General features: G+C 40.5%; 1 protein-coding gene across 6 annotated transcripts in view; it reads left to right on the top strand.

Annotated features, from left to right (window-relative positions):
- The window catches only part of sez6b (seizure related 6 homolog b), a 313,597-nt gene that overhangs the window by 102,846 nt on the left and 186,090 nt on the right, over window positions 1-24,661 (top strand). For 5 of the 6 annotated variants that reach the window (XM_044201744.1, XM_044201746.1, XM_044201743.1 and 2 more), the window contains exons 2-3: window positions 2,900-3,493; window positions 8,242-8,375. In XM_044201744.1, the coding sequence (XP_044057679.1) occupies window positions 2,900-3,493; window positions 8,242-8,375 (728 nt within the window). The remainder of the gene's footprint in view (window positions 1-2,899; window positions 3,494-8,241; window positions 8,376-24,661) is intronic. The other variant, XM_044201741.1, reaches the window with a different exon arrangement.

Consider the following 24,661-nt stretch of genomic DNA (forward strand, 5'->3'; position numbering starts at 1 on the left):
AAGGGAGGGGTTAGGGTTAGGGTTAGGGAGGCACAATGCAAAGACAACGTAGAATTTATATATATATATCAGCCTCAGTTTCAATAATTTTCATGATTTCAGCACCCCTTTAACATTCTTCTAAAAAGACACTAGAATTGAACATGAGTCAAACTAACAGTTTTTGGCAAAAATATATTTCAGTCATAAAAACACTAGTTTTTTGTAAGTTTTTGGATGTAAATAATAGAGATGTAATTGATGATTATTTTCATTATGGATTAATTTGGCAATTATTTTTTCAATTATTCGATACTCTCAAAAAACTACTATCACTATGTCATGTATGTAAAGAATGTTTGGCATTATTGTTCACCCTGCTTTCAACATGCAGTCGGTCAGATGTGTTATGAGTTTTCTTAGGTAGGGTTAGGAGATAAATGTGTGTAAACGCAAAAAATTGCATTCACATTTTTTGGCTAGTTGAAGAACCCCTGAATTTATTATATCCCCTCATTTTTTAAGGCAAACCTACACTCTTGACGGTGGATATAGAGTTTCAAAGATGTCTCCTCCTACAGCATCTGTCAAGTTTCATACACATATCTGATTTACTTTGAGCCAAAGGCACTGACAAACACACTGCTCACCCAGAGTGTGTGCATTACCTTTCACACCTTGTAGCAGCACCTTGTAGCAGCAGGGTAAATACAGACCTCCACTCCACTCCACATTTTGGGATTCATTTGGAACTCATTCAGCATGTTTCTTGAAGATTTACCTGACAGTATGTCTGATTCTGTGCATAGAGCTGTGTGTGTTTGAGAAGCGAGGTGCTGGGTGGGAAGTGGCACAGCTACAATAAACCCTGATTGTTTGAAGCAGATAGCTATTAGTCGGCAGAGAGTGGGAGCTATTATGGTGGAAATGAAGCATTGTTAAAAAATTTTAAGACTTCCCTCAGCGGATGATAGCCTCCTGAAGGGGTCTCAGATTAGATCTCACAGGTACACTTGGGAGGGGAGCGCTGATCATTACACTGGGAGAATTATAGCGGCTCATCAAATCTCCTCAGGAATGAATATTAAGTCATATTACGAGGAGGATAGGGAGGGAAGAAGCCACTGATGTGAGCAATTACGAGAACTGTTTGGGTTGTACCGCTTGGTATTTTACAAGAAGTTTTCAGTCTGCCAATTGACTCACAGTGGTGTAACAGCACTAATGCACTGTGTTGAAAGGAAATATGGCTAAAATTCAGCTTTGAAAGATGGAATGACTTTGCTTTAGAGAGTGCAGAGCTGTGTGAGTGCATGTTCCTGTCTCCATCCAGAGGCATGAGACAGGTTCTCTCTGCCTTGATGTCAGAGTGAAGTACAGTGAATCAGAGCAGTGAATACAGAGAGATAAAGAGGGTGACTGAATTACAGATTTATTCTCTGGCTATGAAGTTATACTTTCTGCTGTCAAAATCACTGCAGCTCTGTGAAATAAAACCTACCGACACGGTATTGGAAAACTGCTATACTGGATATTTGAAATTTGATGATCTCTTCTTTTGAGTAGAGAAACAGGGTTGTTGGGCAGCACATAGTCATATATACATTCATTGTACACAAGTGCACAGCTTATAGTGGCATGTAATTGAAATAAACACTACACAGCAGCAAGGTCTAACACTCCTTCAGTCATTCCAGTTTTGCAGCTGACAGCAACTGCTGAATTCAACACTAAATCAGTAAAATTATGGATTTTTGTACAGTGCGGCATAATGTGTGAATTCCACCATATCAGTATTAAACAATATTGCAATATGGTGAGTTGAGTCATGGTTTTGAGTCAGTCAAAATTCATCTGCTCTCCACTACTGCAAAAGCTTGGATTACCAACTAGGCAAAGTGGGCATCTTCCCTGGGACCTTGGTTCACTGTGTGGCAGTTAGTTTGTGGTTTTGATTTGATTAATTTTAAATTTGTTTGGTAACATGCACACTAAAGTACAATGTAAACTCAAATGATAAGGGCCTTAAGGTGGCTTCTGCATTATTACATCATTTTGAGACACTGTGCTGTAGGTGGACCCAAGTCAAAATCTAGTTGATATTATGCTCACATGGTGCATATTCCTTAATAATTTTCTGTTTACTCAAATTACCACAACCTTTGTGACACACAGAGAACCTGGGAAGAGGTAGTTTTCTAGGAGCTCAAGGCAAAATATCCTGAAGCTGCCATGTGTATCTTTTCATGCAGTGTAGTCTGCTGTGTGGTATGTGCAGGTACTTAAAGGTAACAGGATATGTACATATAGTACATAATGCACAGTGGGTGAAAAGAATGGGCACTGGGGCCCATTTAGTAAGTTAGAGGCAGAGTATGCCTTAAACAAACTAGTTTGTATGATGTGTTCTTGGCATTCATGGTGTTGTGACCAGTTGTTGTGCCGTGAATGTACAACAACTGGTGGAGGGAGGTTCAGACATGCACTTCTTTGTTTAAAGCTTCCTGACAGCTTCGTCTGGCCCTGACTGTTTCGGACATGTTCTGTGAAGGTTAATTGATTGATTGATTTTATTTAAGGTTAGAAATACAGTATAACAACAGTTTCAAAAAATTATAAATGATAAAAACACAATAAAGCCTCATGCACTAATTATTGCTGTCTTACTATCAACTAAAACAACTAAAAAAAGAATAAGACTGTTTTTTGGCTTGAAGGTTTCTTGACCTTTGTTGCAGAGATGTATTATGACACTGGCTGGTTAACGAATGGCAGTGTCTTGAATGTCTGTGGATGGAGAGGTTTGGAGCCAGAGCAAAGAACAGGCAGGAAAGTGAATCTAGAAATCTCTGTGATTATTGAGTCTGTGGAATGAATCAACATCCATCCAACCACATCTATTATTCTCTTTCATTCTCAGCAGCCTCTGCCTCTGAAAATGGTCTATCTATCACCCCGGGGGGGCCTCCAGAGAGCGGGGCCAGCCTGTACCCCACCACCCAGGACACAGGCAGGAGGCTCCCCATGGTCACTACTGCCCCACCTGTCAACATCCCGAACCACCACCCCCTCTACAGGAATCCCCCCCAACACCGAGCCCTGCTTGGCCCTCACGGTCAGCTAAATTACTTTGAAGACAGTGGAGGATCCAGCTCACACCCCAGCTCTCATCCCACCTTCTCCACCCTGCCATCCAGGACTCCACTGGATAACGGTGATAAAAGAGCTTCAGATGAGATCGCTGTAAGCTCCAACATGCTAACAACCCTTGTAACGCACACATTAGTAGCCACTTCTCACTCCAACACCCCCGTTCCAGTCACCAGTGTGATTTTAAAGGATCCAGAACATGCTCCAATCATCCCCTCTGCTGATATTGCTGCAAGGAAGAAATATGAAGTGAGGTCAGATCAGCCTGGACTGAAGCAGAATGCGAGGCTCGGCAGTGATGAAGAGGAGACAACCACCTCCACCATTACCACCACCACCATCATCACCACCATACAGAGTCCAGGTAAGAACACAATCTTATTGTGTCTTCTTATATATCCACATAGCATTAGAATGATATTCGTTATGATGATTTGAAAATAATTATAGGGGAAAATATTCTCTATTTAACAAAGTGCTGCTGTGTGCATGCAGATGGGTCTGTGTCTGGGTGTGTGTGTGTGTGAGGTGGGGGGGTTAAGAGGTGAGCCGGCTGTGATGTGTTGTGACTGGATTCAGAAAATTTTCATTAAATCAGTATGAAATATGAAAAATAAAGTTTGATTTTAATGGAGTGATTAATTCTAATATTAATTCATTAACTAATTCATGTTTGTTTCTGAATGTAGATGAATCAAAATATCAAATCCTTTGAAAAGGGCTCCTTAACAACAATATTATAGTTTATATGAACATGTACTAATATGTTCTAAATTAATGTAAAATTTGTGGCTCGGATTGTGTATGATAAAACATAAAATAAATCATTTCAACATAAGATTGATATATACTGTATGATTTGTTTGTTACTCATGAAATACCTGGTTCACAAATGTGTTTTTACTTGTACACATCACCTGGCACATGTGGAATCAGCCTTTTTTGTGGATTTTTAAGAAATCTTTCACAAAACAAGCCATAATATTAGTTTTTTTTTCTTTAGTTTTTATCACCTTGTCAGATTTTAATATATTATTTCTCTAAGGCCCACATATCTCAACTAATCACAGCATCTACATACACTATGTTCTTATGCTTCTAAAATAGTGGCCCTTAAATGCCCTGAAGTGGCCCTGTAAATGTCCACGTCTTTCAACCTCCACACCTCCAGTGTGTAAGGCAGTCTTTCTATTGAATCCTTCAAAACACATATATACCCAAACATTTTTCTGATGTACACCACAACAATCCTCTCTCTTACGAGACTTTATCAAAGGATGTTTTTGTCCTCTGAGTGCACCCATGCTGTCTTCACACCCCCAACTAATATCTTCTCTATTTGCACCTCTCACGATCACACAGCCATGGGGCTGAAATAAATTACAACAGCATCACTGCATCACTAACCCTTAATCAAGTCGTCCAAACAGGGACCGCAGCATAACACCCTGAGATTGTTGGTTATGAAGAGAGTGGATAGGGAAAATAACTATCAGGGTGGTGATTTCTTGGTGGACTTTACAGATCAGGAAGAGCAAGATGGAAGCAGCTTGATTAATCAGCTCGTCTGTGTGCAGGGTGACGGCAGGTCAAAGCACAGACAGGCAGTACTGTACACAAAATCCCACAGTTAAACAAACATCCAGACACAAGGTGAATGACAACGCTGTAGTGTAGTAATAATGCTGGAGTGGACACTCCCTGAGCTGAAGTGCCAAGGGGACACAGAGAGGATGTTCTTCATAAGGAAGAACTTCAGCAGTTTACTTTGTAGCTCAGAGAGAGGGAGGGATGACGGTGGTGGAGCATAAACCCCCGAAGGGCACTAGGAAATATTTTGTTCTCAGCTGTCCCATCACAGGGCTGAGCTGCTTAGAAAGGCAGCCAGAGAGGCAGAAAACCTTCATTGTTAGAGTGTCTATGTGTGTTTATAGCAATGTCTGTACATGTACAGTATGTGCAATAGAGTTACACTGATGTATACTGGTTTGCTCATCTTGGCTTTTCCCAAACAAGACTAATACCCCATTTACATCTGTATCTAGATATCTGATCTAGATCAGGGAAAACTCATGTTAATGCAGGTGTAAATACATGCAGAACGCATGGCAGTGGGATTGGCTGGAGGTAGTAGGGCTTGTGTTGTTATCAGATCTCAGCTAGGTGTAGATATCAGTATAGTGTGACCACATTCTTAAGAAAAAATTCAGCAGCATTACTACATGAGACTCTTGAGGGACATCTACGACTTGCAAGATGAGTCCCATGACCAACAGACTAGTCAAATCAAGTCAGTTTTATTTAAATAGCCAAAAATCACAAAATTGCCTTACAGGGCTGCACAATCTGTGTAGCATACGACACCTGCTATCCTTAGACTCTCGGTTCGGATGAAAAAAAAACCTTTAAATGCAGAAAAAAGGAAGACGCCTCATGAAGAGGAGGAGACCAATGAAAAGTAATCTACAGATGCCTCCATCGGTCATGGGACCCTTGCCTCGTATGTCATAGAGTTATCTTGAGAGTATCCAGCATCACTTGAGACACACTATGTCTGCCAGCTCTGCTTATGTAATTTGCATATTGCGATCTGATCACACTGCGGACAGACTTGCGATCACCAGGCATACAGCAAATGCAAAGGCCTGTGATCAGATGCCAGTATTCACATAATGTATCTAGATGCAAATCACATGCTAATACCAGGTGGAAATGGGGTCTAAAAGTTCAAATCCCCATTAGTGGCAATACACCCAACAATATGAAAATATTATATATAACATTCTGACATTTTTGCTGTTCTTAAAGCTTCATTGCAAGAAATTAGAATGTAAAGAATTACAATCAGGCACAATTTGGACCATAATTTGGATCAGCTACTAGTTGACATTTTTGACTGAGTATGGCCCAACAAGCCTTTATCAGAATCAGAATCGGTTTATTGCCAAGTACGTTGTCACATACAAGGAATTTGCTTTGGTATTTTAGTGCATAACAATAAACATAGTAAGAGAAAATATAACAGATTTTAAAAAACTGAAGTACTACAAAAGTCAAGAAATATAAATAGAAAAAAGAAAAAGTTATAATAAAAATGTATGTACAATATATCTATTTTTAGAATGAAAGAGCTGTACAGTTTGTGCAGGAATATGCAAAATATTGACAAAGAAATGTGCAAAACTCCACAGTGTGAAGTATAAGGAATAAGGAATATGTGCAATATACAGAGATAATAGTCCAAAAGATGTGCATTAATGTAACGCATTGAGACAGATGTGGAGACTGAACATTACTGTAACATATGGTGTCTACAGCATAAGAGTCTGTGGCAGTGGGGGTCCAAGGCCTTGTTGATGAGGCCAGCTGCAGGGGGTCTGATGGACCACAGCCTCTTGTCGGAGGAGAGTGTCTCAAACAGTTGGTAAGGGTCAGCCACAATCTTTCCAGCACGCCTCATGGTCCTAGAGGCATACAGGTCCTGGAGGGATGGCAGATTGCAGCCAATCACCTTCTCTGTGGAGTAAATGATACACAGTCTGCCCTTGTTCTTGGCAGTGGCAGCAGTATACCAAATGGTGATGGAGGAGGTGAGGATGGACTCAATGATGGCAGTTTAGAAGTGCACCATCATTTACTTTGGAAGGTTGAATTTCTTCAGCTGCTGCAGGAAGTATATCCTCTGCTGAGCTTACTTGGAGAGGGAGCTGATGTTTAGCTCCCACTTGAGGTCCTGGTTGATGATGGTGTCCAGGAAGCGGAAGGACTCCACAGTGTCAAATGGGGAGTCACACAGGGGCGGACTCATCCCTGCCAGAGATGAGCCCAATGAGGGTGGTCATCCGTGAACTTCAGGAGCTTGATGGACTGATGACTGGAGGTGCAGCTGTTGGTGTACAGGGAGAAGAGTAGAGAGCAAAGGATGCCTTGAGGGGAACCGATGCTGTTGTTCCGGTTTTTCCCCAGCTTCATGTGCTTGCCTCCTGTAAGACAGGAGGTCTGTGATCCACCTGCAGGTGTAGTCAGGCATACTCAGCTGGGAGAGCTTGTCCTGCAACAGAGCTGGGATGATAGTATTGAAGGCCTAGCTGAATTCCACAAACAGTATACTGGCGTAGATTCCTGAGGAGTCCAGATGCAGAAGGATGAAGTGGAGAGCCATGTTTACTGCATTGTGTACAGACCTGTTGGCTCTGTAAGCAAACTGCAAACTCCTGGGTCCAGGAGTGGGTCTGTGATGGATTTGAGGTGGGACAGCACAAGGCACTCAAAAGACTTCATTACCACAGAGTTCAGGGTGATGGATCTGTAGTCATTAAGTCCTGTAGTCGTTGGTTTTTTGGGGACGGGAATGAGTGAGGTGTTGAAGATGTCTGTGAACACCGGAGTCAGCTGATCAGCACAGTTCTTCAGGGTAGAGGGAGAGACTGGTCTGGCTGCTTTGCAGGGGTTCTGCCTCTTGAACAGTGTGTTGACTGACTGTTGGCCAGACTGTTGGTAGCAGTCCTGAAAACATCCCAGTCTGTAGAGTCCAAGCATGCCCAAAGGTCCTCCATAGCTTCAATGGTCCACTGCTTTGATGTCCTCACAACACGTTCACAGAGCTTTAATTTCAGCCTGTATGCAGGAATCAGGTGGACCATGACATGGTCACATTGTCCCAGTTGTAGGCACTGTTGATTGTTGTGTAACAATGATCCAGAATATTCTCCCCTCTGGTCGGGCATTTAATTAACTGTCTAACTGTCTGTGTACCTAAACAAAAAGATTTTTGTCATGGCCTTCCAAAATGGTGCGTATAACCATTACAACAACTACAATCATCTGGTAAGGTTAGGGAGAGGTCATGTCATGGTTTAAAGAACTAAAAGCTGAGAGTTTTCGGTGTCCCCTGTTTTTGGGAGGCTTTCATTGTTGCCATGAATAAAATGATGAGGGAAAAGCACTAGCCATATACAGCTCATGTGAGAGCAACTTTAGCTTGCACAGATTAATACGTTAGTGTAAAATGTTAGTAAACTGTTTGTGAATATGAATGGAGTAATAGTGTGTGTGTGGGTCCCCTCATTGCTTCCATCTGAATCATTTACATGCTGTTGTTTGTTCCTGCAGTTCCCTGCCAGCTGAACCTGACTGAGCCAGAAGGATACATAGAGGCTCCACCACAGTCCAGCTCTGCTTTTCACTCCACTATGGACTGCAGCTACATTATCACTGTCTATATGAGCTTTGGAGTGGAGGTCCAGGTAAGAGCCGGACCTTAATTACCTCATTGTATCAATATTAAAAACAAGGCAGATTTGTCAGAATATTTAATTACAACTTGTGGTTTTCATAGGACACTTCATAGGCTGGAGGTGTGGAAGGCAGCTAGACTTTACCAAAAGAGGACAAATGTACCTCCCAGTAAATCCAAAGTTGTCTTGTTACATATTGTGTCTTGTTCAATTCAGTTCAATTTTATTTCTATAGCCCCAATTCATAACAGAAGTTATCTCATTGCACTTTTCCTATAGAGCAGGTCTAGACCATACTCTTTATAATATTATTTAAAGAGACCCAACAAATCCCACCATGAGCAAGCACTTGGTGACAGTGGCAAGGAAAATCTTCCTTTTAAGAGGCAGAAACCTTGAGCAGAATCAGACTCAATGGTGACCGGCCATCTGCCGCTGCCGTGTTAGGTTTTAAGAGAAAGAGAGAGAGACGTTTTGAGAGAGTGACAGAGAGAAAGAGAGAGAGAGAGAGAGAGAGAGACAGAGAAAGAGGTTTTGAGAGAGAGGTTTAGAGAGAGAGAGAGAGGTTGTTGAGAGAGAGAAAGGGGGAGGAGAGAGGGAAGCACAATGCAAATACCACCTAGAATTTAAAAATAGTAATAATGTAATGGTAGTGGTAATATTAATATTAATACATTCATAATAATAGGAATAATATAGGTCATAGGAATAATAATGACAATAATAGTAACAGACCCAATAACAACAACTGTAGTAGCAGTTGACGAGCAGGAGCACGAGGGCAGCAGGTGGCCCACAACCACAGATCTAGTCTCTGTAGCTCCGGAGGTAGAAATGCCTGCTGAAAGTGACAGAAGGAGAGAGGAGAGAAACAAGAAAGCAGAAAACTACAGGAGAGAGATGTCGAGTTAGTAACATGCAGTAATGGGATAAAAATGCATACAGATGGAGAGGGAGAGAAGGAAAGTGGAAAGAGGTGCATCATGGGAAGTCTCCCAGCAGTCTAAGCCTATAGCAGCATAACTAAGGGATGGTTCAGGACTAACCCAAGCCAGCCCTAACTATAAGCTTTATCGAAGAGGAAAGTCTTGAGCATACTCTTAAATGTGGAGATGGTGTCTACCTCCCGATCCCAAACTTATTATTAACTTATTATTATTACACAGGAGAGGAGCTTGGTAACTGAAGGCTCTGGCTCCCATTCTACTTTTGGAGACTCACAGTGTTCTAGTCGGATAATTAGGTATTATGAGCTCTTTAAGATACGAGGAGATAGGTGGCTGACGGGAGGATGAAGTTCAAAATCAGTACCAAAATGTAGAACCCATCTCATCCCCTTCATGAGGAGATGAACGACCTAAGAAGCACCTTCAGTAACCGTCTCATCCTACCAAGTTGTTCCACCACTACACCATTCGACTACACAATGAAGCCTGCTATAATGACTTCAGTCTTAGCCAACTCGGTGGTTTCTGAAACCACAGCAGGATGGTCACCCCTCATGGACTGTACTATACGGTACCGACTGTACATGTGGACACTATTTGCACTGTTTTTATACATTTTATACTATATTGATGCATACCATTGCACATATATTTTTAGTAGTATTCTTTGTATTTTTTATTGTATTCCATATCTATTCATTATTTATTAGTCATTTTCTATTCCCTACATATCTCTGCTGTTGTGAGACTGAAATTTCCTCTCGGGGGTAAATAAAGAGCTACCTAGCTACCTACCTAAATGACTGGAAGATAAATGTAGTTTATTGGAGAATGCACAGGGGCACTTTGACTACAATTGTCCTCTCTACTTTATTCATTGATTTGATAACATTAAAGACATTGATTTAACAGAAATTGCAATTACATGCAAGCATAAAGAGATCCTCAAGTTTAAATAAGTAATGAGTAGTTATTATTAAAGATGGCTCTGAATTCATTGAATCAATTTCTGTACTTTTAAGTTTTTATTACCTTCAAATATGTGATCTGGGGCCAACCACTTCCTCTGGATGAAATTACAAAATTTAACCATATTTTTTCTCATGCTAGTATAGCCAGATAAAAGTATCAAACCGCATGTTAAAAGGCACCAGAATACAGGAAATGACATCTACTCTTTTAAAAATTTAACAGCGTACACCCGTTACATTGTCCCACCCACTTTTGCAATGCTTCCAACACCCATGTATATAAACGATATAGACTCCACAGCAACTGTATCCCACAATCACACATATATAAGCAAAGGAGACACTAGACAGTTTTTACACACTGCGTAGCACACACACGCTATGTTGATAGGCAACGCAGTGGTTGCTGATGCTGTCATCTGTACAATGAGTCACAACAATATGTGAGTTTGTTATTGTACTCACTGTCTGAATGGCATTCTGTGATCTTTGTACACCGCAAAGTCCTCCACAATCTGTTCAAGGTTCAACTTCTCTGCTCATTCAGTCTCAAAGCATAATATAACCAGTCCACTTAACCTCCTCAAAGTTTTTAAACACTTAGAGCTGAATCAGCGCTCTGAAATCAAAAACATATCAGGGATTATTGCCACAAACAGCAGAAAGACCTCACACACCTCACTGAAGGTAGAAGTTAATGCAGAAATCACCGCTAGAGGATCCACCATGAGCAAGTTAGTATTTAGCATGTTAGCCAGACCCAGCACGCACCTGTTGGTCACACAACATTGTGGACGTCATCCTTAATTTATGTAGGCTACTGTTCACTAACTGCAAGACCCGGCCCGGGTGCGATTGCACCCCCCAAACCCCCCCGATAATCAACCAGTGAACGTACACATTCAACATGTGTTTTTTCTAGCATGTCAGCAGAGTGCAGTGTCACCTCTCTGGACATGGCGCTTTCTGGAGCTCTGCCCTCCTGCGGATACAGACACACCAGCAACTGATTCTTCTCTGCTGCAGCTGTTGATTTAGCTCCTTTCTTCTGTTCCATAAGGTTTATCATCACTTTTTCATGGGATTCTTGCAGCATGGAGCATAGTGTTGGCCTATTGTCAGATGGATGGCTTCAATTAGTATTTAAATTTTTTTATCAACAATGGTTCTCCAGCCATCTCTGGGGCAGCAGTGCAGAGATATACAGCTTACACACCAGCTGCTCTGACAGGAAAGCAATTCACTGTTCATTTTAAAAATACAGTTCCATTATGTCTCCTTCTACCATATGAATGTGATTTTATAAGAGGATTTTACCAGAAATACGTCATAGATATCCTGAAACATGAATCATGCTTTTATAGTCCAACCAATTCCAATTCTGAAATATCAGTTTATGCTTCCTCACATGAATGACAAGATAAAGAGGCTGTGGATTATGAGGTCAATAAGGACGTTTTCCTCAATCATCCGGTTTAGATAATTATTTGTCTGTCAGAAGATTACATTTCATGACGCTATAAATCAATAAATTCTTAATAGGTCTCATCTTTGACACTGGCTATTGAGTTCCAAGACAAAACACATCAGTCAGTCTTCTGTATGTGATTAGAAACGGGGTTTGACTCAACAAATTTTGCATTTTGGTGGTACAGTATGGTCTTGGTGTTCAGCACTGTGGCCTCAGAGTCAGTAGGTCATTGTTCACATCCTTTTAAGGAACTAAACCGATAAGAAAGTATGCTAACAAGCTAATGCTAACCACTAAAAACAAGGCTGGAATTTTTCATCATTCACCAAATGTCTGTCTTGTTTGCTTGTATGTACATAATGTACCATTGAAAAACGCGTTTAGATTTTAAACAAAGGTAAATTATATTTTTTGAGAGTTCACATGTTTAATGTAAACCTTGACTCTAAGACCCTGCCAGAGCAGAGGTGTGGCATGTCATTAAGTAGTAGTTCAGAACATGAGTGCATATCACTTTCCCTCTGTTCATTTGTCAGTTTGTCAATTTTTCAGCTAATCATGCCAAAAATGCTCTAGACACTGTTAATGATCTTTTCCCAATTCAAATGTAAATTTAGGTTCACAGAACCAAAATTCTGAGTTATTTAAGAAATTTCTCCATTCCCATTTACAGAGCCAGGGCTCAGACCATGAGCAGACCATGAGGAGATATTTGCTTAATTTGACAAAAAGACGTATATTGGATTAAAATTGCATACCCTACCTTAAATAGCTAAATTGACTTAATGGATAACTAAAAAGATTCTGAGACATTCCTCTGAATGTGACAGGTGTGCATACCAAGGAATGGCACATACTAGCATGCAGTGGCCATAGAAATGCACTGTAGATGTTCAATGTCACCTCCACAAATTTGTTTGGCAATGGCAGGCGCTCCAAATGATTACAGCCACTCTATCCACTCTAGGGCATTCGGTGTCGTTTTGAAGCGTCTGACCTTTTTGGGGAGGCTTATGTGATGATTTAAGTAGCGCCCTTGTCTCTACCTGAAAACCTCCTCATCCACATGATTAACTCCAAGAGCTTTGCTTCCTGCTGCTCATAAAATATACAATGGCTATTACGCTGATGACCTTCCAGTTGCCTGGCCTAATATATATAGGGTAAAAAATGAATATGTGGTTGCAATTCATCGTCAATGACGTCTCCCAGCTGCTTCCTGTCACTGATGTGGAGAGTAAATCAAAAAGAAAGAAAAGGAAATGAGAGGGAAGGAAAGGAAAGGAAAGGAAGGAGCAATGAAGAAACAATATCAGAGAACCAGAAAGCAAAATGAAGAAGAAGAGAGGGGAGGCCAAATAAAAGAAAATGAAAAGAAATGATGAGAGCAAGGGTGTATAGGTGTGCTTTCAGAAATGGGCAGATTCTTCAGTCATCAAATAAAAAGGGACAAAACCTGCAAATATGTGAATAGCAGGGATTTTGTCTAGAAGATCAAGGACTCAAAAGTGCTCTCCTCACAGGGACTGGTATTTCTTTATGCCTGTGTGCTGTTTACCAGCATCCCCACTGAGAAAGTAGAGGTCATTAGACAGCGGCTAATACAGGACCGTAGCTCCAGTTTGCTTTTCACTCTCCTGCAGCTGAAGATGGCGGCCCCAATATCTCTCCAAGTAAACTCTACTATCTTACGCCAATCTCACTGTTTCTCTCGCATTTTTATTATCAACTTCAGTGGCTTCTGTTTGGCTACACATTTGCCGTCCATCTACGGGCTGAAAAACTATCAGCCAACTGCTGAGCACGACCGCATCCTGTTTGCTTCCGGCTTATGATGCCATAGATAAGCTCACTACCTCCTGACCACCACAACGGTCAAGGATTTTGGAGCCCACATGTGTCAGTACAGATCTGTGCTTTTTTTGTGTCTGGCTTTGGTTCTATATAGTACCTGATCACCACAGCGACTAGCATTTAGTGGTGTGAAAAAGTGTTTGCCACCTTCCTGATTTCTTATTTTTTTGTTTGTCACACTTAAATGTTTCAGATCATCAAACAAATTTAAATATTAGTCAAAGATAACACAAGTAAACACAAAATGCAGTTTTTAAATGAAGGTTGTTATTATTAAGGGAAAACAAAATCCAAACCTACATGGCTCTGTGTGAAATAGTGATTTGCATCCTAATAACTGGTTGGGCCACCCTTAGCAGCAACAACTGCAATCAAGTGTTTGGGATAACTTGCAATGAGTCTTCTACAGTGCTGTGGAGGAATTTTGGCCCACTCATCTTTGCACAATTGTTGTAATTCAGCCACATTGGAGGGTTTTCGAGCATGAACTGCCTTTTTAAGGTTATGCCACAGCATCTCAATAGGATTCAGGTCAGGACTTTGACTAGGCCACTCCAAAGTCTTCATTTTGTTCTTCAGCCATTCAGAGGTGGACTTGCTGGTGTGTTTTGGATCATTGTCCTGCTGCGAAACCAACTTCGCTTCAGTTTGAGGTCACGAACAGATGGCCGGACATTCTCCTTCAGGAGTTTTTGGTAGACAGCAGAATTCATGGTTCCATTTATCACAGCAAGTCTTCCAGGTCCTGAAGCAGCAAAACAGCCCCAGTCCATCACACTACCACCACCATATTTTACTGTTGGTATGATGTTCTTTTTCTGAAATGCGGTGTTACTTTTACGCCAGATGTAATGGGACACACACCTCCCAAAACTTAAACTTTTGTCTCGTCAGTCCACAGAGTATTTTCCCAAAAGTCTTGGGGATCATCAAGATGTTTTCTGGCAAAAATGAGACGAGTCTTAATGTTCTTTTTGCTCAGCAGTGGTTTTTGTCTTGGAACTCTGCCATGCAGGTCATTTTTGCCCAGTCTCTTTCTTATGATGGAGTCATGAACACTGACCTTAACTGAGGCAAGTGAGGCCTGCAGTTCTTTGGATGTTGTTGTGGGGTCTTTTGTGACCTCTTGGATGAGTCGTTGCTGCGCTCTTGGGGTAATTTTGGTCGGCCGGCCACTCCTGGGAAGGTTCACCACAGTTCCATGTTTTCGCCATTTGTGGATGACGGCTCTCACTGTGGTCCGCAGGAGTCCCAAAGCTTTAGAAATGGCTTTATAACCTTTCCCAGACTGATAGATCTCAATTACTTTCTTTCTCATTTGTTCCTGAATTTCTTTGGATCTCAGCATGATGTCTAGTTTTTGAAGATCTTTTGGTCTACTTCAATTTCTATTTAAGTGATTTCTTGATTGAGAACAGGTGTGGCAGTAATCAGGCCTGGGTGTGGCTAGAGAAATTGAACGCAGGTGTGATAAACCACAGTTAAGTTATGTTTTAACAGGGGGGCAATCACTATTTCACACAGGGCCATGTAGGTTTGGATTTTGTTTTCCCTTAATAACAACCTTCATTTAAAAACTTCATTTTGTGTTTACTTGTGTTATCTTTGACTAATATTTAAATTTGTTTGATGATCTGAAACATTTAAGTGTGACAAACAAAAAAATAAGAAATCAGGAAGGGGGCAAACACTTTTTCACCCCACTGTATGTGCCTGAGCCCTCCCTGCCAGTGACGGCTACCTTCCAAATCTGGCCGCTAACGTGCACATTTAGCTTTTGTACTGACCTCCTTTCTGTTTCTGTTCCCCAGCCACCTCATCTATATGCCATGGCTTTACTTACCTCCTCATCTGGTTGTGTCAGCTGTGCTCGTCTTGATCAGCAAGACGAGCACAGCATCCAACTATTAGAGATGTGCCTAGAGACCACTTATTTCATGTACCAAGGGAATTTCTAAGAGCAAACTGTCACCCATCTCACCCATTGTAGCTACAGTAACTCTGACACATAACATTTTTAACAGATTGCCCTTGTGTCTGCAGAGCTTCCTGTTAGGCTACAAACAGGCCAACAAGCTCCACCAATCAGAGCAGTACAGCCTGGACAGCCTGTATGCAGCCTGAGAGACAAAATTGGGGGGGGGGAAGTGTTGATAAAGCTTATTGCCATGCACATGGTAACAACAAAAAGCAATCTAGATGAAAGTATCAACATTTTATCAACTCAATGACAGCTGGACAGAGAGACGACATGGTTTAGAGAGAATTTAGTGAGTAAACCAAACTGTACCTGTACCTGAGATTGACGCAGCTGTATAGGTTGTGATGGGTCGACTTACAGAATTAACAACTCTTAAATTAACATATTTCTTCAATCCCCATGAAAAACATAATGTCCTGCCACCCAGCCCACTATCCCTGAAAATTAAACCCATATCAGATGATTCTTCAGCACACTATTTATGTCCAATAATAAAGTTCAGTGCCAATGCAGGAAGTGGTGTGCCCTTAATGTAATGAGGCAGAAAGTAAGGGTATAGAAGTCTTACTTGCTATGCACGAGACTTTGCATTTCACCACAGACCTACAATTAATGTTAATGCAGGTCTGTTAATGTTAATGATGTTATTAATAATGTTATTTAATCTATTGACTTAACCACAATCTTTCCCTAACCTGTCAAAGTGTTTTCGTTGCATAACCATAACCATAGTTTAACCATAGTTTATTTGCCATAACCATGATCTTTCCCTAACCTTACCCATTCCATATTTACTGTCACGGCACAGGTAGCACTGGAGATATTATTTGTTGTTACATCTCGGGGGACTAATTAATACTAAGCCTTACGGCTATACAGGCAACAACATACAGCTTGTCAGCTGCATCACGGATGAAAACGAGAAGTACGAGGAGTGATGGAGAGCTTCATAGGGTGGTGTGACAACAATCACCTCCAGCTCAACATCGGAAAGACCAAGGAGCTGGTGAGGGAGTACCGGCGGAGCAAGAAGAGGCCCCCAACTCCCATCACTATCCAAGGGGAGCAGGTGGAGGTAGTGGACACCTACAAGCTCCTGAGAGTACACATAAACAATAAGCTTGACTGGACTGACAACATAGAGGCCCTCCACAGGAATGTACAGAGCAAGCTGTTCTTCCTGAGGTGGCTCAAGTTCTTCAACATGTTCAAGAGACTGCTGCAGATGTTTTACCAGTCTGTAGTAGCCAGTGTCCTCTTCTTTGCCATGGTATGTTGTGGGGATTACATCAACACAAGGGATGCCAACAGACTGAACCAGCTGGTGAGGAAGGCTAGCTTCGTAGTTGGAGCTGAACTGGACAATCTGGAGGTGGTTGCAGAGGGGAGGAAGCTGGACGCTATCCTGGAGAACCCCTCTCATCCCCTCTATGATGAGCTAGCAAAGATGAGGAGCACATTCAGCCACAGACTCATCCCTCCTCATGTACTCTGGTGCACTTGGACATGGACACAGGACTTTCATTCAGTCATATATTCACTCATATTCGTATGAGTACATTATACCTTATAGACTATTTATTGATTGACTGTACATATGTCAATATCTCTTTATATTTATTGACTACTCACTCATTCGCTCACTTGCTCACTCAGAGATCCAGTGCAGATATCTAGGGCCAGCTGCTCAGTGTTTTACTTTATCATTATTTTTATTTATATGTATATGTTTATTCTTATTAGCTTGGTTTGGTTCTGTACTCTGTACCTCTCCTGTGTTTCATTCTCATTCCTGTTGTTGCTATGACACCTGAATTTGCCTCCGGGGATCAATAAAGGGTTATCTTATCTTATCTTATACTGTATACTGAATGCATTGGTTGCTGGCTATGAAGAAAGGATGTGGGCCTATCTGAACACCAATGAGCTTGACCCCTGCAGTTGCTTCACTTGTCTCCCACAGTTTTGACTCACTCGCTGCGTGGTGGGATCAGGGCCCAGCATCCTTTGGTCTTTTGCCACACCGTGCACTGACGGCTCACAGCTTGGCGTTGGTTCCAGTTCATTTAAGTTAACTAATAGCTACAGACAGAAACTAAACCAAAATACCTTAGGGATGAGGGTAATCATTCATTGTCCATCACAACCTCAATAAAAGAGTTGCTACCTGCATCATGCCAACTTTCTAGCCTTCATGTCTCCATCTTCCTCCTCTAGGAACAGATGAGGAGGAAATGGAGAGCAGAAAGACGATGAGGGGAGGATAGGTCAGGAAAGAAAAGATATGGAAAGCATAACAGAAGAAGAAAAAAGTGATAAGCAGACTAAGAAAATAAATACAGTTCTCTCTTCTATCAACTTTAATTATTAAAAACTACTCCAGTGTCCGGAGGTTGCTCAGCTGTGGTGGTTAATTAATTGCTCATGGATTATCTGTCCTCTCTTTTTGTTTACAGACCTTTTTAAATGTGCCTAGGCTAAAATCTGCTTATCTGCTTCTCTTAACTAAATTGAAAGAGCTCCCTCCCTGGATAGACTAAACAAATCTGGAATTAAAATAATGTTGGACATGCATCAAGATGTCAGGTGGACCTGGGAGGTCAATCTGAGCTTTTTATACACTAAGAGGTGGGCTAATTTGTCTTATCCAGAAATCATGCTCATTAATCTACTTCAGACGTCTTTATTAGCCATGGAGAATTCAGCGACCTAATTTGATTGTCTTTTTGTACAAGATAAGCCTGATTTTACCCTGATGCAGGACTTTGATAAGAGGGATTACTGGGTCGAGTTTGGACCCTTTTACCAGGTAGGAACCCCAAAACCTGCAGCAGGGGCGGAACAGTAACGCTCTGATATCTCTCACTCAGGTGAATTTAGGAATTACAGACAGCAGAGATGACGGTGAAATCACCAGTCTGAAGTCCAAGGTTACTATTAAAAACTAAATTTGCTAAATTTTGCACTATTCCAATCAACTCTAGCTATGAACAGTTATGTTCTGTTGCTGTTGATGGTTGGTTTTAAATTTAGAAATTGAAATACTTTTGTTTTAGTGATTCCAATATATATAATACTGTCTCAGAATATTTCATTTTCTTAAAAGTCTTCCTGTTCTTCCACTTCTTTTGATATGATATGAATAAAACATTTTGTCATGGCATGGAGTGTCTTGGCTGCTGAATTGGTTTTCTCCCATTCTTGGGAGATAGGGCTGATTGGCCACCCTAGGTGCCAACCCAATTATCCTATCTATCTATCTGCCCGGTCAGACCTTAGTTTGAACCAACTATATACAGTATATATATATACACACACACACACACACACACATATATACAAATATATACAAATATATATATATATATATATATATATATATATATATATATATATATATATATAGAGAGAGAGAGAGAGAGAGAGAGAGAGAGAGAGAGAGAGAGAGGAGAGAGAGAGAGAGAGAGAGACAAAGAGAGATTACATTTCTTGTGGAACAAGATATATAGCCTCTTTCATTATTTTTCCTGTTATCGGGTGGGTGTATGTGGTACACTTATATGTAAAATTGCACTGAGTGCATGAACCAAGTAGTGGATCAGAGCTCAAAATATGCCAGTGTTTTTGTATATTTTTTTTCAAAATATTTACCTAGAGCTGTATATTTTAAATAGCACCTAGGACAATTATTTGGTTGAGATTTGGTGCTTGGCCCTGTCTCGGGCAGCTTTTACCCAACTCTCATTATATCCTCTTTCTTGAATCTATATTCTAATTCATCTGCTTGTTTGTCATAGTCAGTTTGTTTAGTTGCGATTCTCCTGATACGACTAAACTGGCTGATGGGGATGCTTTTTTTCAGGTGGAGCGGATGGAATGATTGTCCATGTAAGAAAGAACATTTGTTGGTTTAAATTCCATACAGATCTGTCACCACTGTCCTGCCCTCATGTTTAACATGTATGTCCAAAAAACTGATTTGTTGTACATCATGATTAATGGTACATTTTAAATGCTCGCAACAGTGATTGAGATACTCAGAAAAAACTGCAATAAACTATCAAAAGGACCATCATAGATCATGAAGGTATCATCCACATAATGTTTCCATAGTTTGATGTGGTTATGGAAAGGATTTTCAGAGGAGAAGACAACCATTTTCAAAACAGGCTACATATAGGGAACTGAAGTTAGGGGACATTTTGCTGCCCATGACAGTCCCTTTGCATTGCCTGTATAAAGAAAATGCTTTCTTAAACATAAAGACATTTTTAGAAAGAACAATCTCAGACAGTTCCCTTAAACAATGAGTACTTGGCATAGTCCTATGTGGTCTTTTAGCCAAAAATTGGGTCAGAGCATTTAAGCCGCCCTGGTGGTAGACATTGGTAAATAAATTTTGTATGTCCATAGTGACTAGGTGTGTATAAATGCTTAGATCATCCACTGTTTAAGATGTTAATCATGTCCATTGAATCCTGCACATAGGATGAAAGGGTAGTGACAAAGGGCTTTATAAAAAATTCTACTGGAAACTGGAAATGTTTTCAGTTAGTGAGCCAATAGCAGAAACTATTGGTCTACCCGGTGGATTTTAAAGATTTTTGTGAAATTTTGGTAGGGTATAGATAAGGAGTGACAGGCTGTGACACCTTCATGAATTCACACTCTTTTTTTGTAATTCTTCCTGCTTCCAATAAGACCCTAAGAGTTATTTTTCAAATTTTTTATAGTAAATGGGATCTGACAACTGTTGTTCAACTTCTTTGATGTAATCATGTAATCATGATGTAATGTTTGACTATGCAAATTGCACCACCTTTATCAGCAGGTTGTGTAACAATGCTTTTGTTGCTCTTTAGTTCTGCCAAAGCTGAATGTTTTCCCTTGTGTGTAGCCTACTTTTGGAGGTACAATTTATTTTTGAGGACTTAACAAGAGTAAAGTATGGAAGCTTTATATTTAAACACAGGAATGCAAGAAACTGTAAGATACTGTAATGTTAGTAATTAAAATAGATATGAGAAATAGTCAATTAAAGCCATTCTGACACCTGTTTTTGCGTGTGTACGTACTTCATGCCACCCCTACATAAGTCAGTGCCCCACTTGGGCCACCCCAGTCAAAAAAGTCTGGACACACCACATAAATCTAGGTTGTTTAGGCTTTTGAACAAACATTTGATACTCTCATTTTTCCTGAGGAGTAGAGTCTTAAAGAAGTTGGTATTATTATATTGTTAGAGCTACTGAGACCCTAACTTCTTGTGGAAATAAGGACTTTGTATTATATATTTTATATATTTTCTAGCAGCCATTATGGTGGATGCCTGGATTGTCTAGTGTGAGATCTAGTCAGAAAGAACATTACATGTTTTTTTAAAGATATTTTAATAACAGTGGGGAATCATGTTGACTAATTGTTTAGCACTGTAGAACAGAGGAGGTTAAATTCCTGGTATTTCCTTTGTTCTTATTGGTTCCTCCGTCCTGATTGTCCAAAGGAATGAAATTGCTTGTCTGTGTCAGTCCTGTGATAGACTGCAGACCTGTTCAGTCTGGTGAAATGCAATTATCAGTAAGAAGGTAATTTCTTATTCCAGTAAATTCTATTTCATATACCATAGTAACTTCTCACTTTGCAGGTCCTGAGGGTCTGAAGTGCTGAACTTTCATTTTATGAATCTGGGTTGGGGCTGCACACAGAATATGTGAAAAGGAGAAAAGAGAGTTTATCACCCCGGCGAGGCAGCCCTGGGGTGAGCTTTGTTCAATCTCCTTTCCCTCACCTGACCACGGTCCCCAGAAATGCGAAGGATCTCTGGGGTCACAATTCTTATCTTAAGACATAATAAGACCTTGTGGCAACATAGAGCCTGCATTACATCTGATAGCTGAGATATGTGCTGGGACTGTGAGAGAACAGCATTTCAAAACAATTTCAGGTGTTTTTTTCCCCACTTCTAGATAATGAAAACGTCTGCAGAGATATATACAATATCTCCTTATAAGGATGAAGATGGTCTGTCATGAAGTGTTCACTCAGAATCCTGCAGTGGTAATTGTCATAGCAGCAACCTATTAATAATTAGTAATATGATAATGACTGTGAGGTACTGGCATGGAGTCTATTTAGGAGCACAGTTATGACTCTGCTCACAGCTCCAATTTCCCTAATTGCTTAATAACTGCTTTTTTCGCATTTGTAATACATATTCTGCTCTTTACCTTGCCTTGTCCTTTGGCCTTGGGTCTTACTTTTGTTGTGTTGACTATAATTTCTATTGGTCATGATAATATTGTACTTATCAAAGACCTAGGAACATTCAATTCAGTTCAATTCCATTGTATTTATATAGCGCCAATTCATAACAGAAGTTATCTCATTGCACTTTTCCTATAGAGTAGGTCTAGATCGTACGGTTTACAATATTATTTACAGAGACCCAACAAATCCCACCATAAGCAAGCATTTGGCGACAGTGGCAGGAAAAAACTTCCTCGATGGTGGGCGGCCATCCGCCGCTGCCCTGTTAGGTTTTGAGAGATTTAAAGAGAGAGAGAGAGAAAGAGAGAGAGAAAGAGAAAGAGAGAGAGTGAGGGAGAGGTTATAAGAGAGAGGTAGAGGTTTTGGGGGTGTGGGCGGATGCGGGAGGGGGAGAGGGAGGCACAATGCAAATACCACCTAGAATTTTAAGAATAGTAAGAATAGTAAGAATGTAATGGTAGTGGTAACATTAATATTAATAAATTAATAATAATAGGAATGACAGCTATAGGAGTAATATAGACAGTAGTAACAGACGTAACAACAACGTAGTAGCAGTTGTCAAGCAGGAACAAGGGGGCAGCAACCACAGATCCAGTCTCTGCAGCTCCAGAGGCAGAAATACCTGCTGAAAGCGACAGAAGGAGAGAGGAGAGAAACGAGAAAGCACAGAAGTACGGGAGAGAGAAGATGTTGAGTTCTTAACATGCAGTAATGGTTGGTTCAGGGCTCACCCAAGCCAGCCCTAACTATAGTCTTAAGCCTACTCTTAAATGTGGAGATGGTGTCTGCCTCCCAAACCCAAACTGGGATCTGATTCCACAGGAGAGGAGCTTTTGTAGGTGAGGAGAAGGATTTTAAATTCTATTCTGGATTTTACAGGGAGCCAGTGCAGAGAAGCTAATATTGGAGAAATATGATCTCTTTTCCTAGTTCTTGTCAGAACATGTGCCGCAGCATTCTGGATCAACTGGAGACTCTTAAGGGACTTATTTGAGCAGCCTGATAATAAGGAATTGCAATAGTCCAACCTAGAGGTAACATGCACTAGTTGTTCGGAATAATTTTGAGAGAGGATGTGCCTGATTTTTGCAATGTTGCGTATGTGAAAAAAGGCAATCCTTGAAGTTTGTTTCATGTGGGAGATAAAGGATTAATCCTGATCAAAGATAACTCAGAAGTTCCTTACGGTGGTGCTGGAGGCCAGGGCAATGCCATCTAGAGTAACTACATCTTTAGATAATGTGTCTCGGAGGTGTTTGGGGCCAAGTACAATAACTTAAGTTTTGTCAGAGTTTAGCATCAGAAAATTGCAGGTCATCCAGGTCTTTATGTCCTTAAGGCATGCTTGAAGTTTAGCTAACTGTTTAGTTTCATCTGGCTTGACTGATAGATATAACTGGGTATCATCCGCATAACAATGAAAGTTTATGGAGTGTTTCCTAATAAGATTGCCTGGAGGAAGCATGAATAAGGTGAATAGAATCACAGAACCTTTGGCGTGCATGGAGGACTCACCGTTAACATGTACAAACTGAGATCAATCTGATAGATAGGATTTAAACCAGTTTAGTGCGGCTCCTATAATGCCAATTAAATGTTCCAATCTCTGTAATAGGATGTGATGGTCAATGGTGTCAAACGCAGCACTAAGATCTAACAAGACAGTAGTACAGAGTACGGAGTCCATTGTCTGATGCAATTAAAAGGTCTTTTGTAATTTTCTCCAGTGCTGTAAGAGGCAGGTTGATGGCTTAGATGAATTAATCGTTGAAGTTAGTTGAAGAAGGTTGATAGGAGCAAAGCAGTCAAAATATATATCAGGTTTTACAGTTGTTTCTAAGGTTCTTGTGTTTGAAAATAAATTGGTACCGGTTGATGGCAGGACGTGATGAATTTTTCTCTAATAGCTAAAATTTTATTATTAAAGAAACTCATGAAGTCGTTACTACTGAGGGCTACAGGAATACAGGTTCAATAGAGCTTTGACTCTTTGTTAGCCTGGCTACAGTGCTGAAAAGAAACCTGGGGTTGTTTTTATTTTCCTCTATTAATGATGAGTAGTAAGCTGCTCTGGCATTACAGAGGGCCTTCCTAAGTTTTTGTGATGTTTGCTTAAATTTGCAGGTTTGGGGGTTATACCATGGAGCTAACCTTCTTTGTTTTATTATCTTCTTTTTTAGAGGGGCGATAGAATCGAGTGTCATTCGCAGTGAGCCTACAGCACTATCAACTAGATGGTCAATTTGGGAGGGGCTGCGATTTGCATAGGAGTCCTCTGTTATATTGAGACATAACATTGAATTAAATGCAGATGGGATCACTTCCTTGAATTTAGCTACAGCAATATCAGATAAACATATAGAGTACGAGTTTTTGCCTAATGGCGTGTAGTCCAGTAATAGCAGTTCAAAAGTTAATAATGGTCCAATAATGAAGGATTCTGTGGAAAGACTATTAAATGTTCAATTTTAGTGCCGTATACCAGAACAAGGTCGAGGGTGTGGTTAAAACAGTGAGTGGCTTCATGTACACTCTGACAAAAGCCAATCGAATCTAATAATAAAATAAATACAGTACTAGGACATGATTTCCAACTCCCACATGAATATTGAAATCACCTACAATAAATACTTTTAAAGACTAAACTTGATAAAAACTCAGATAAAAATTCAGAATAAGGACCAGGAGTGCAGTACACTATAACAAATAGAACTCTGAGTTGCCATGGCGACATGGCTTCGACAAAGTTCGATGACGGAAGAAACATGAGCAGTCAGATGATCAGATAGGTTGTAAAGAAG

Source organism: Siniperca chuatsi, linkage group LG7 (genome assembly GCF_020085105.1).
Source record: "Siniperca chuatsi isolate FFG_IHB_CAS linkage group LG7, ASM2008510v1, whole genome shotgun sequence".
NCBI lineage: Eukaryota > Metazoa > Chordata > Actinopteri > Centrarchiformes > Sinipercidae > Siniperca > Siniperca chuatsi.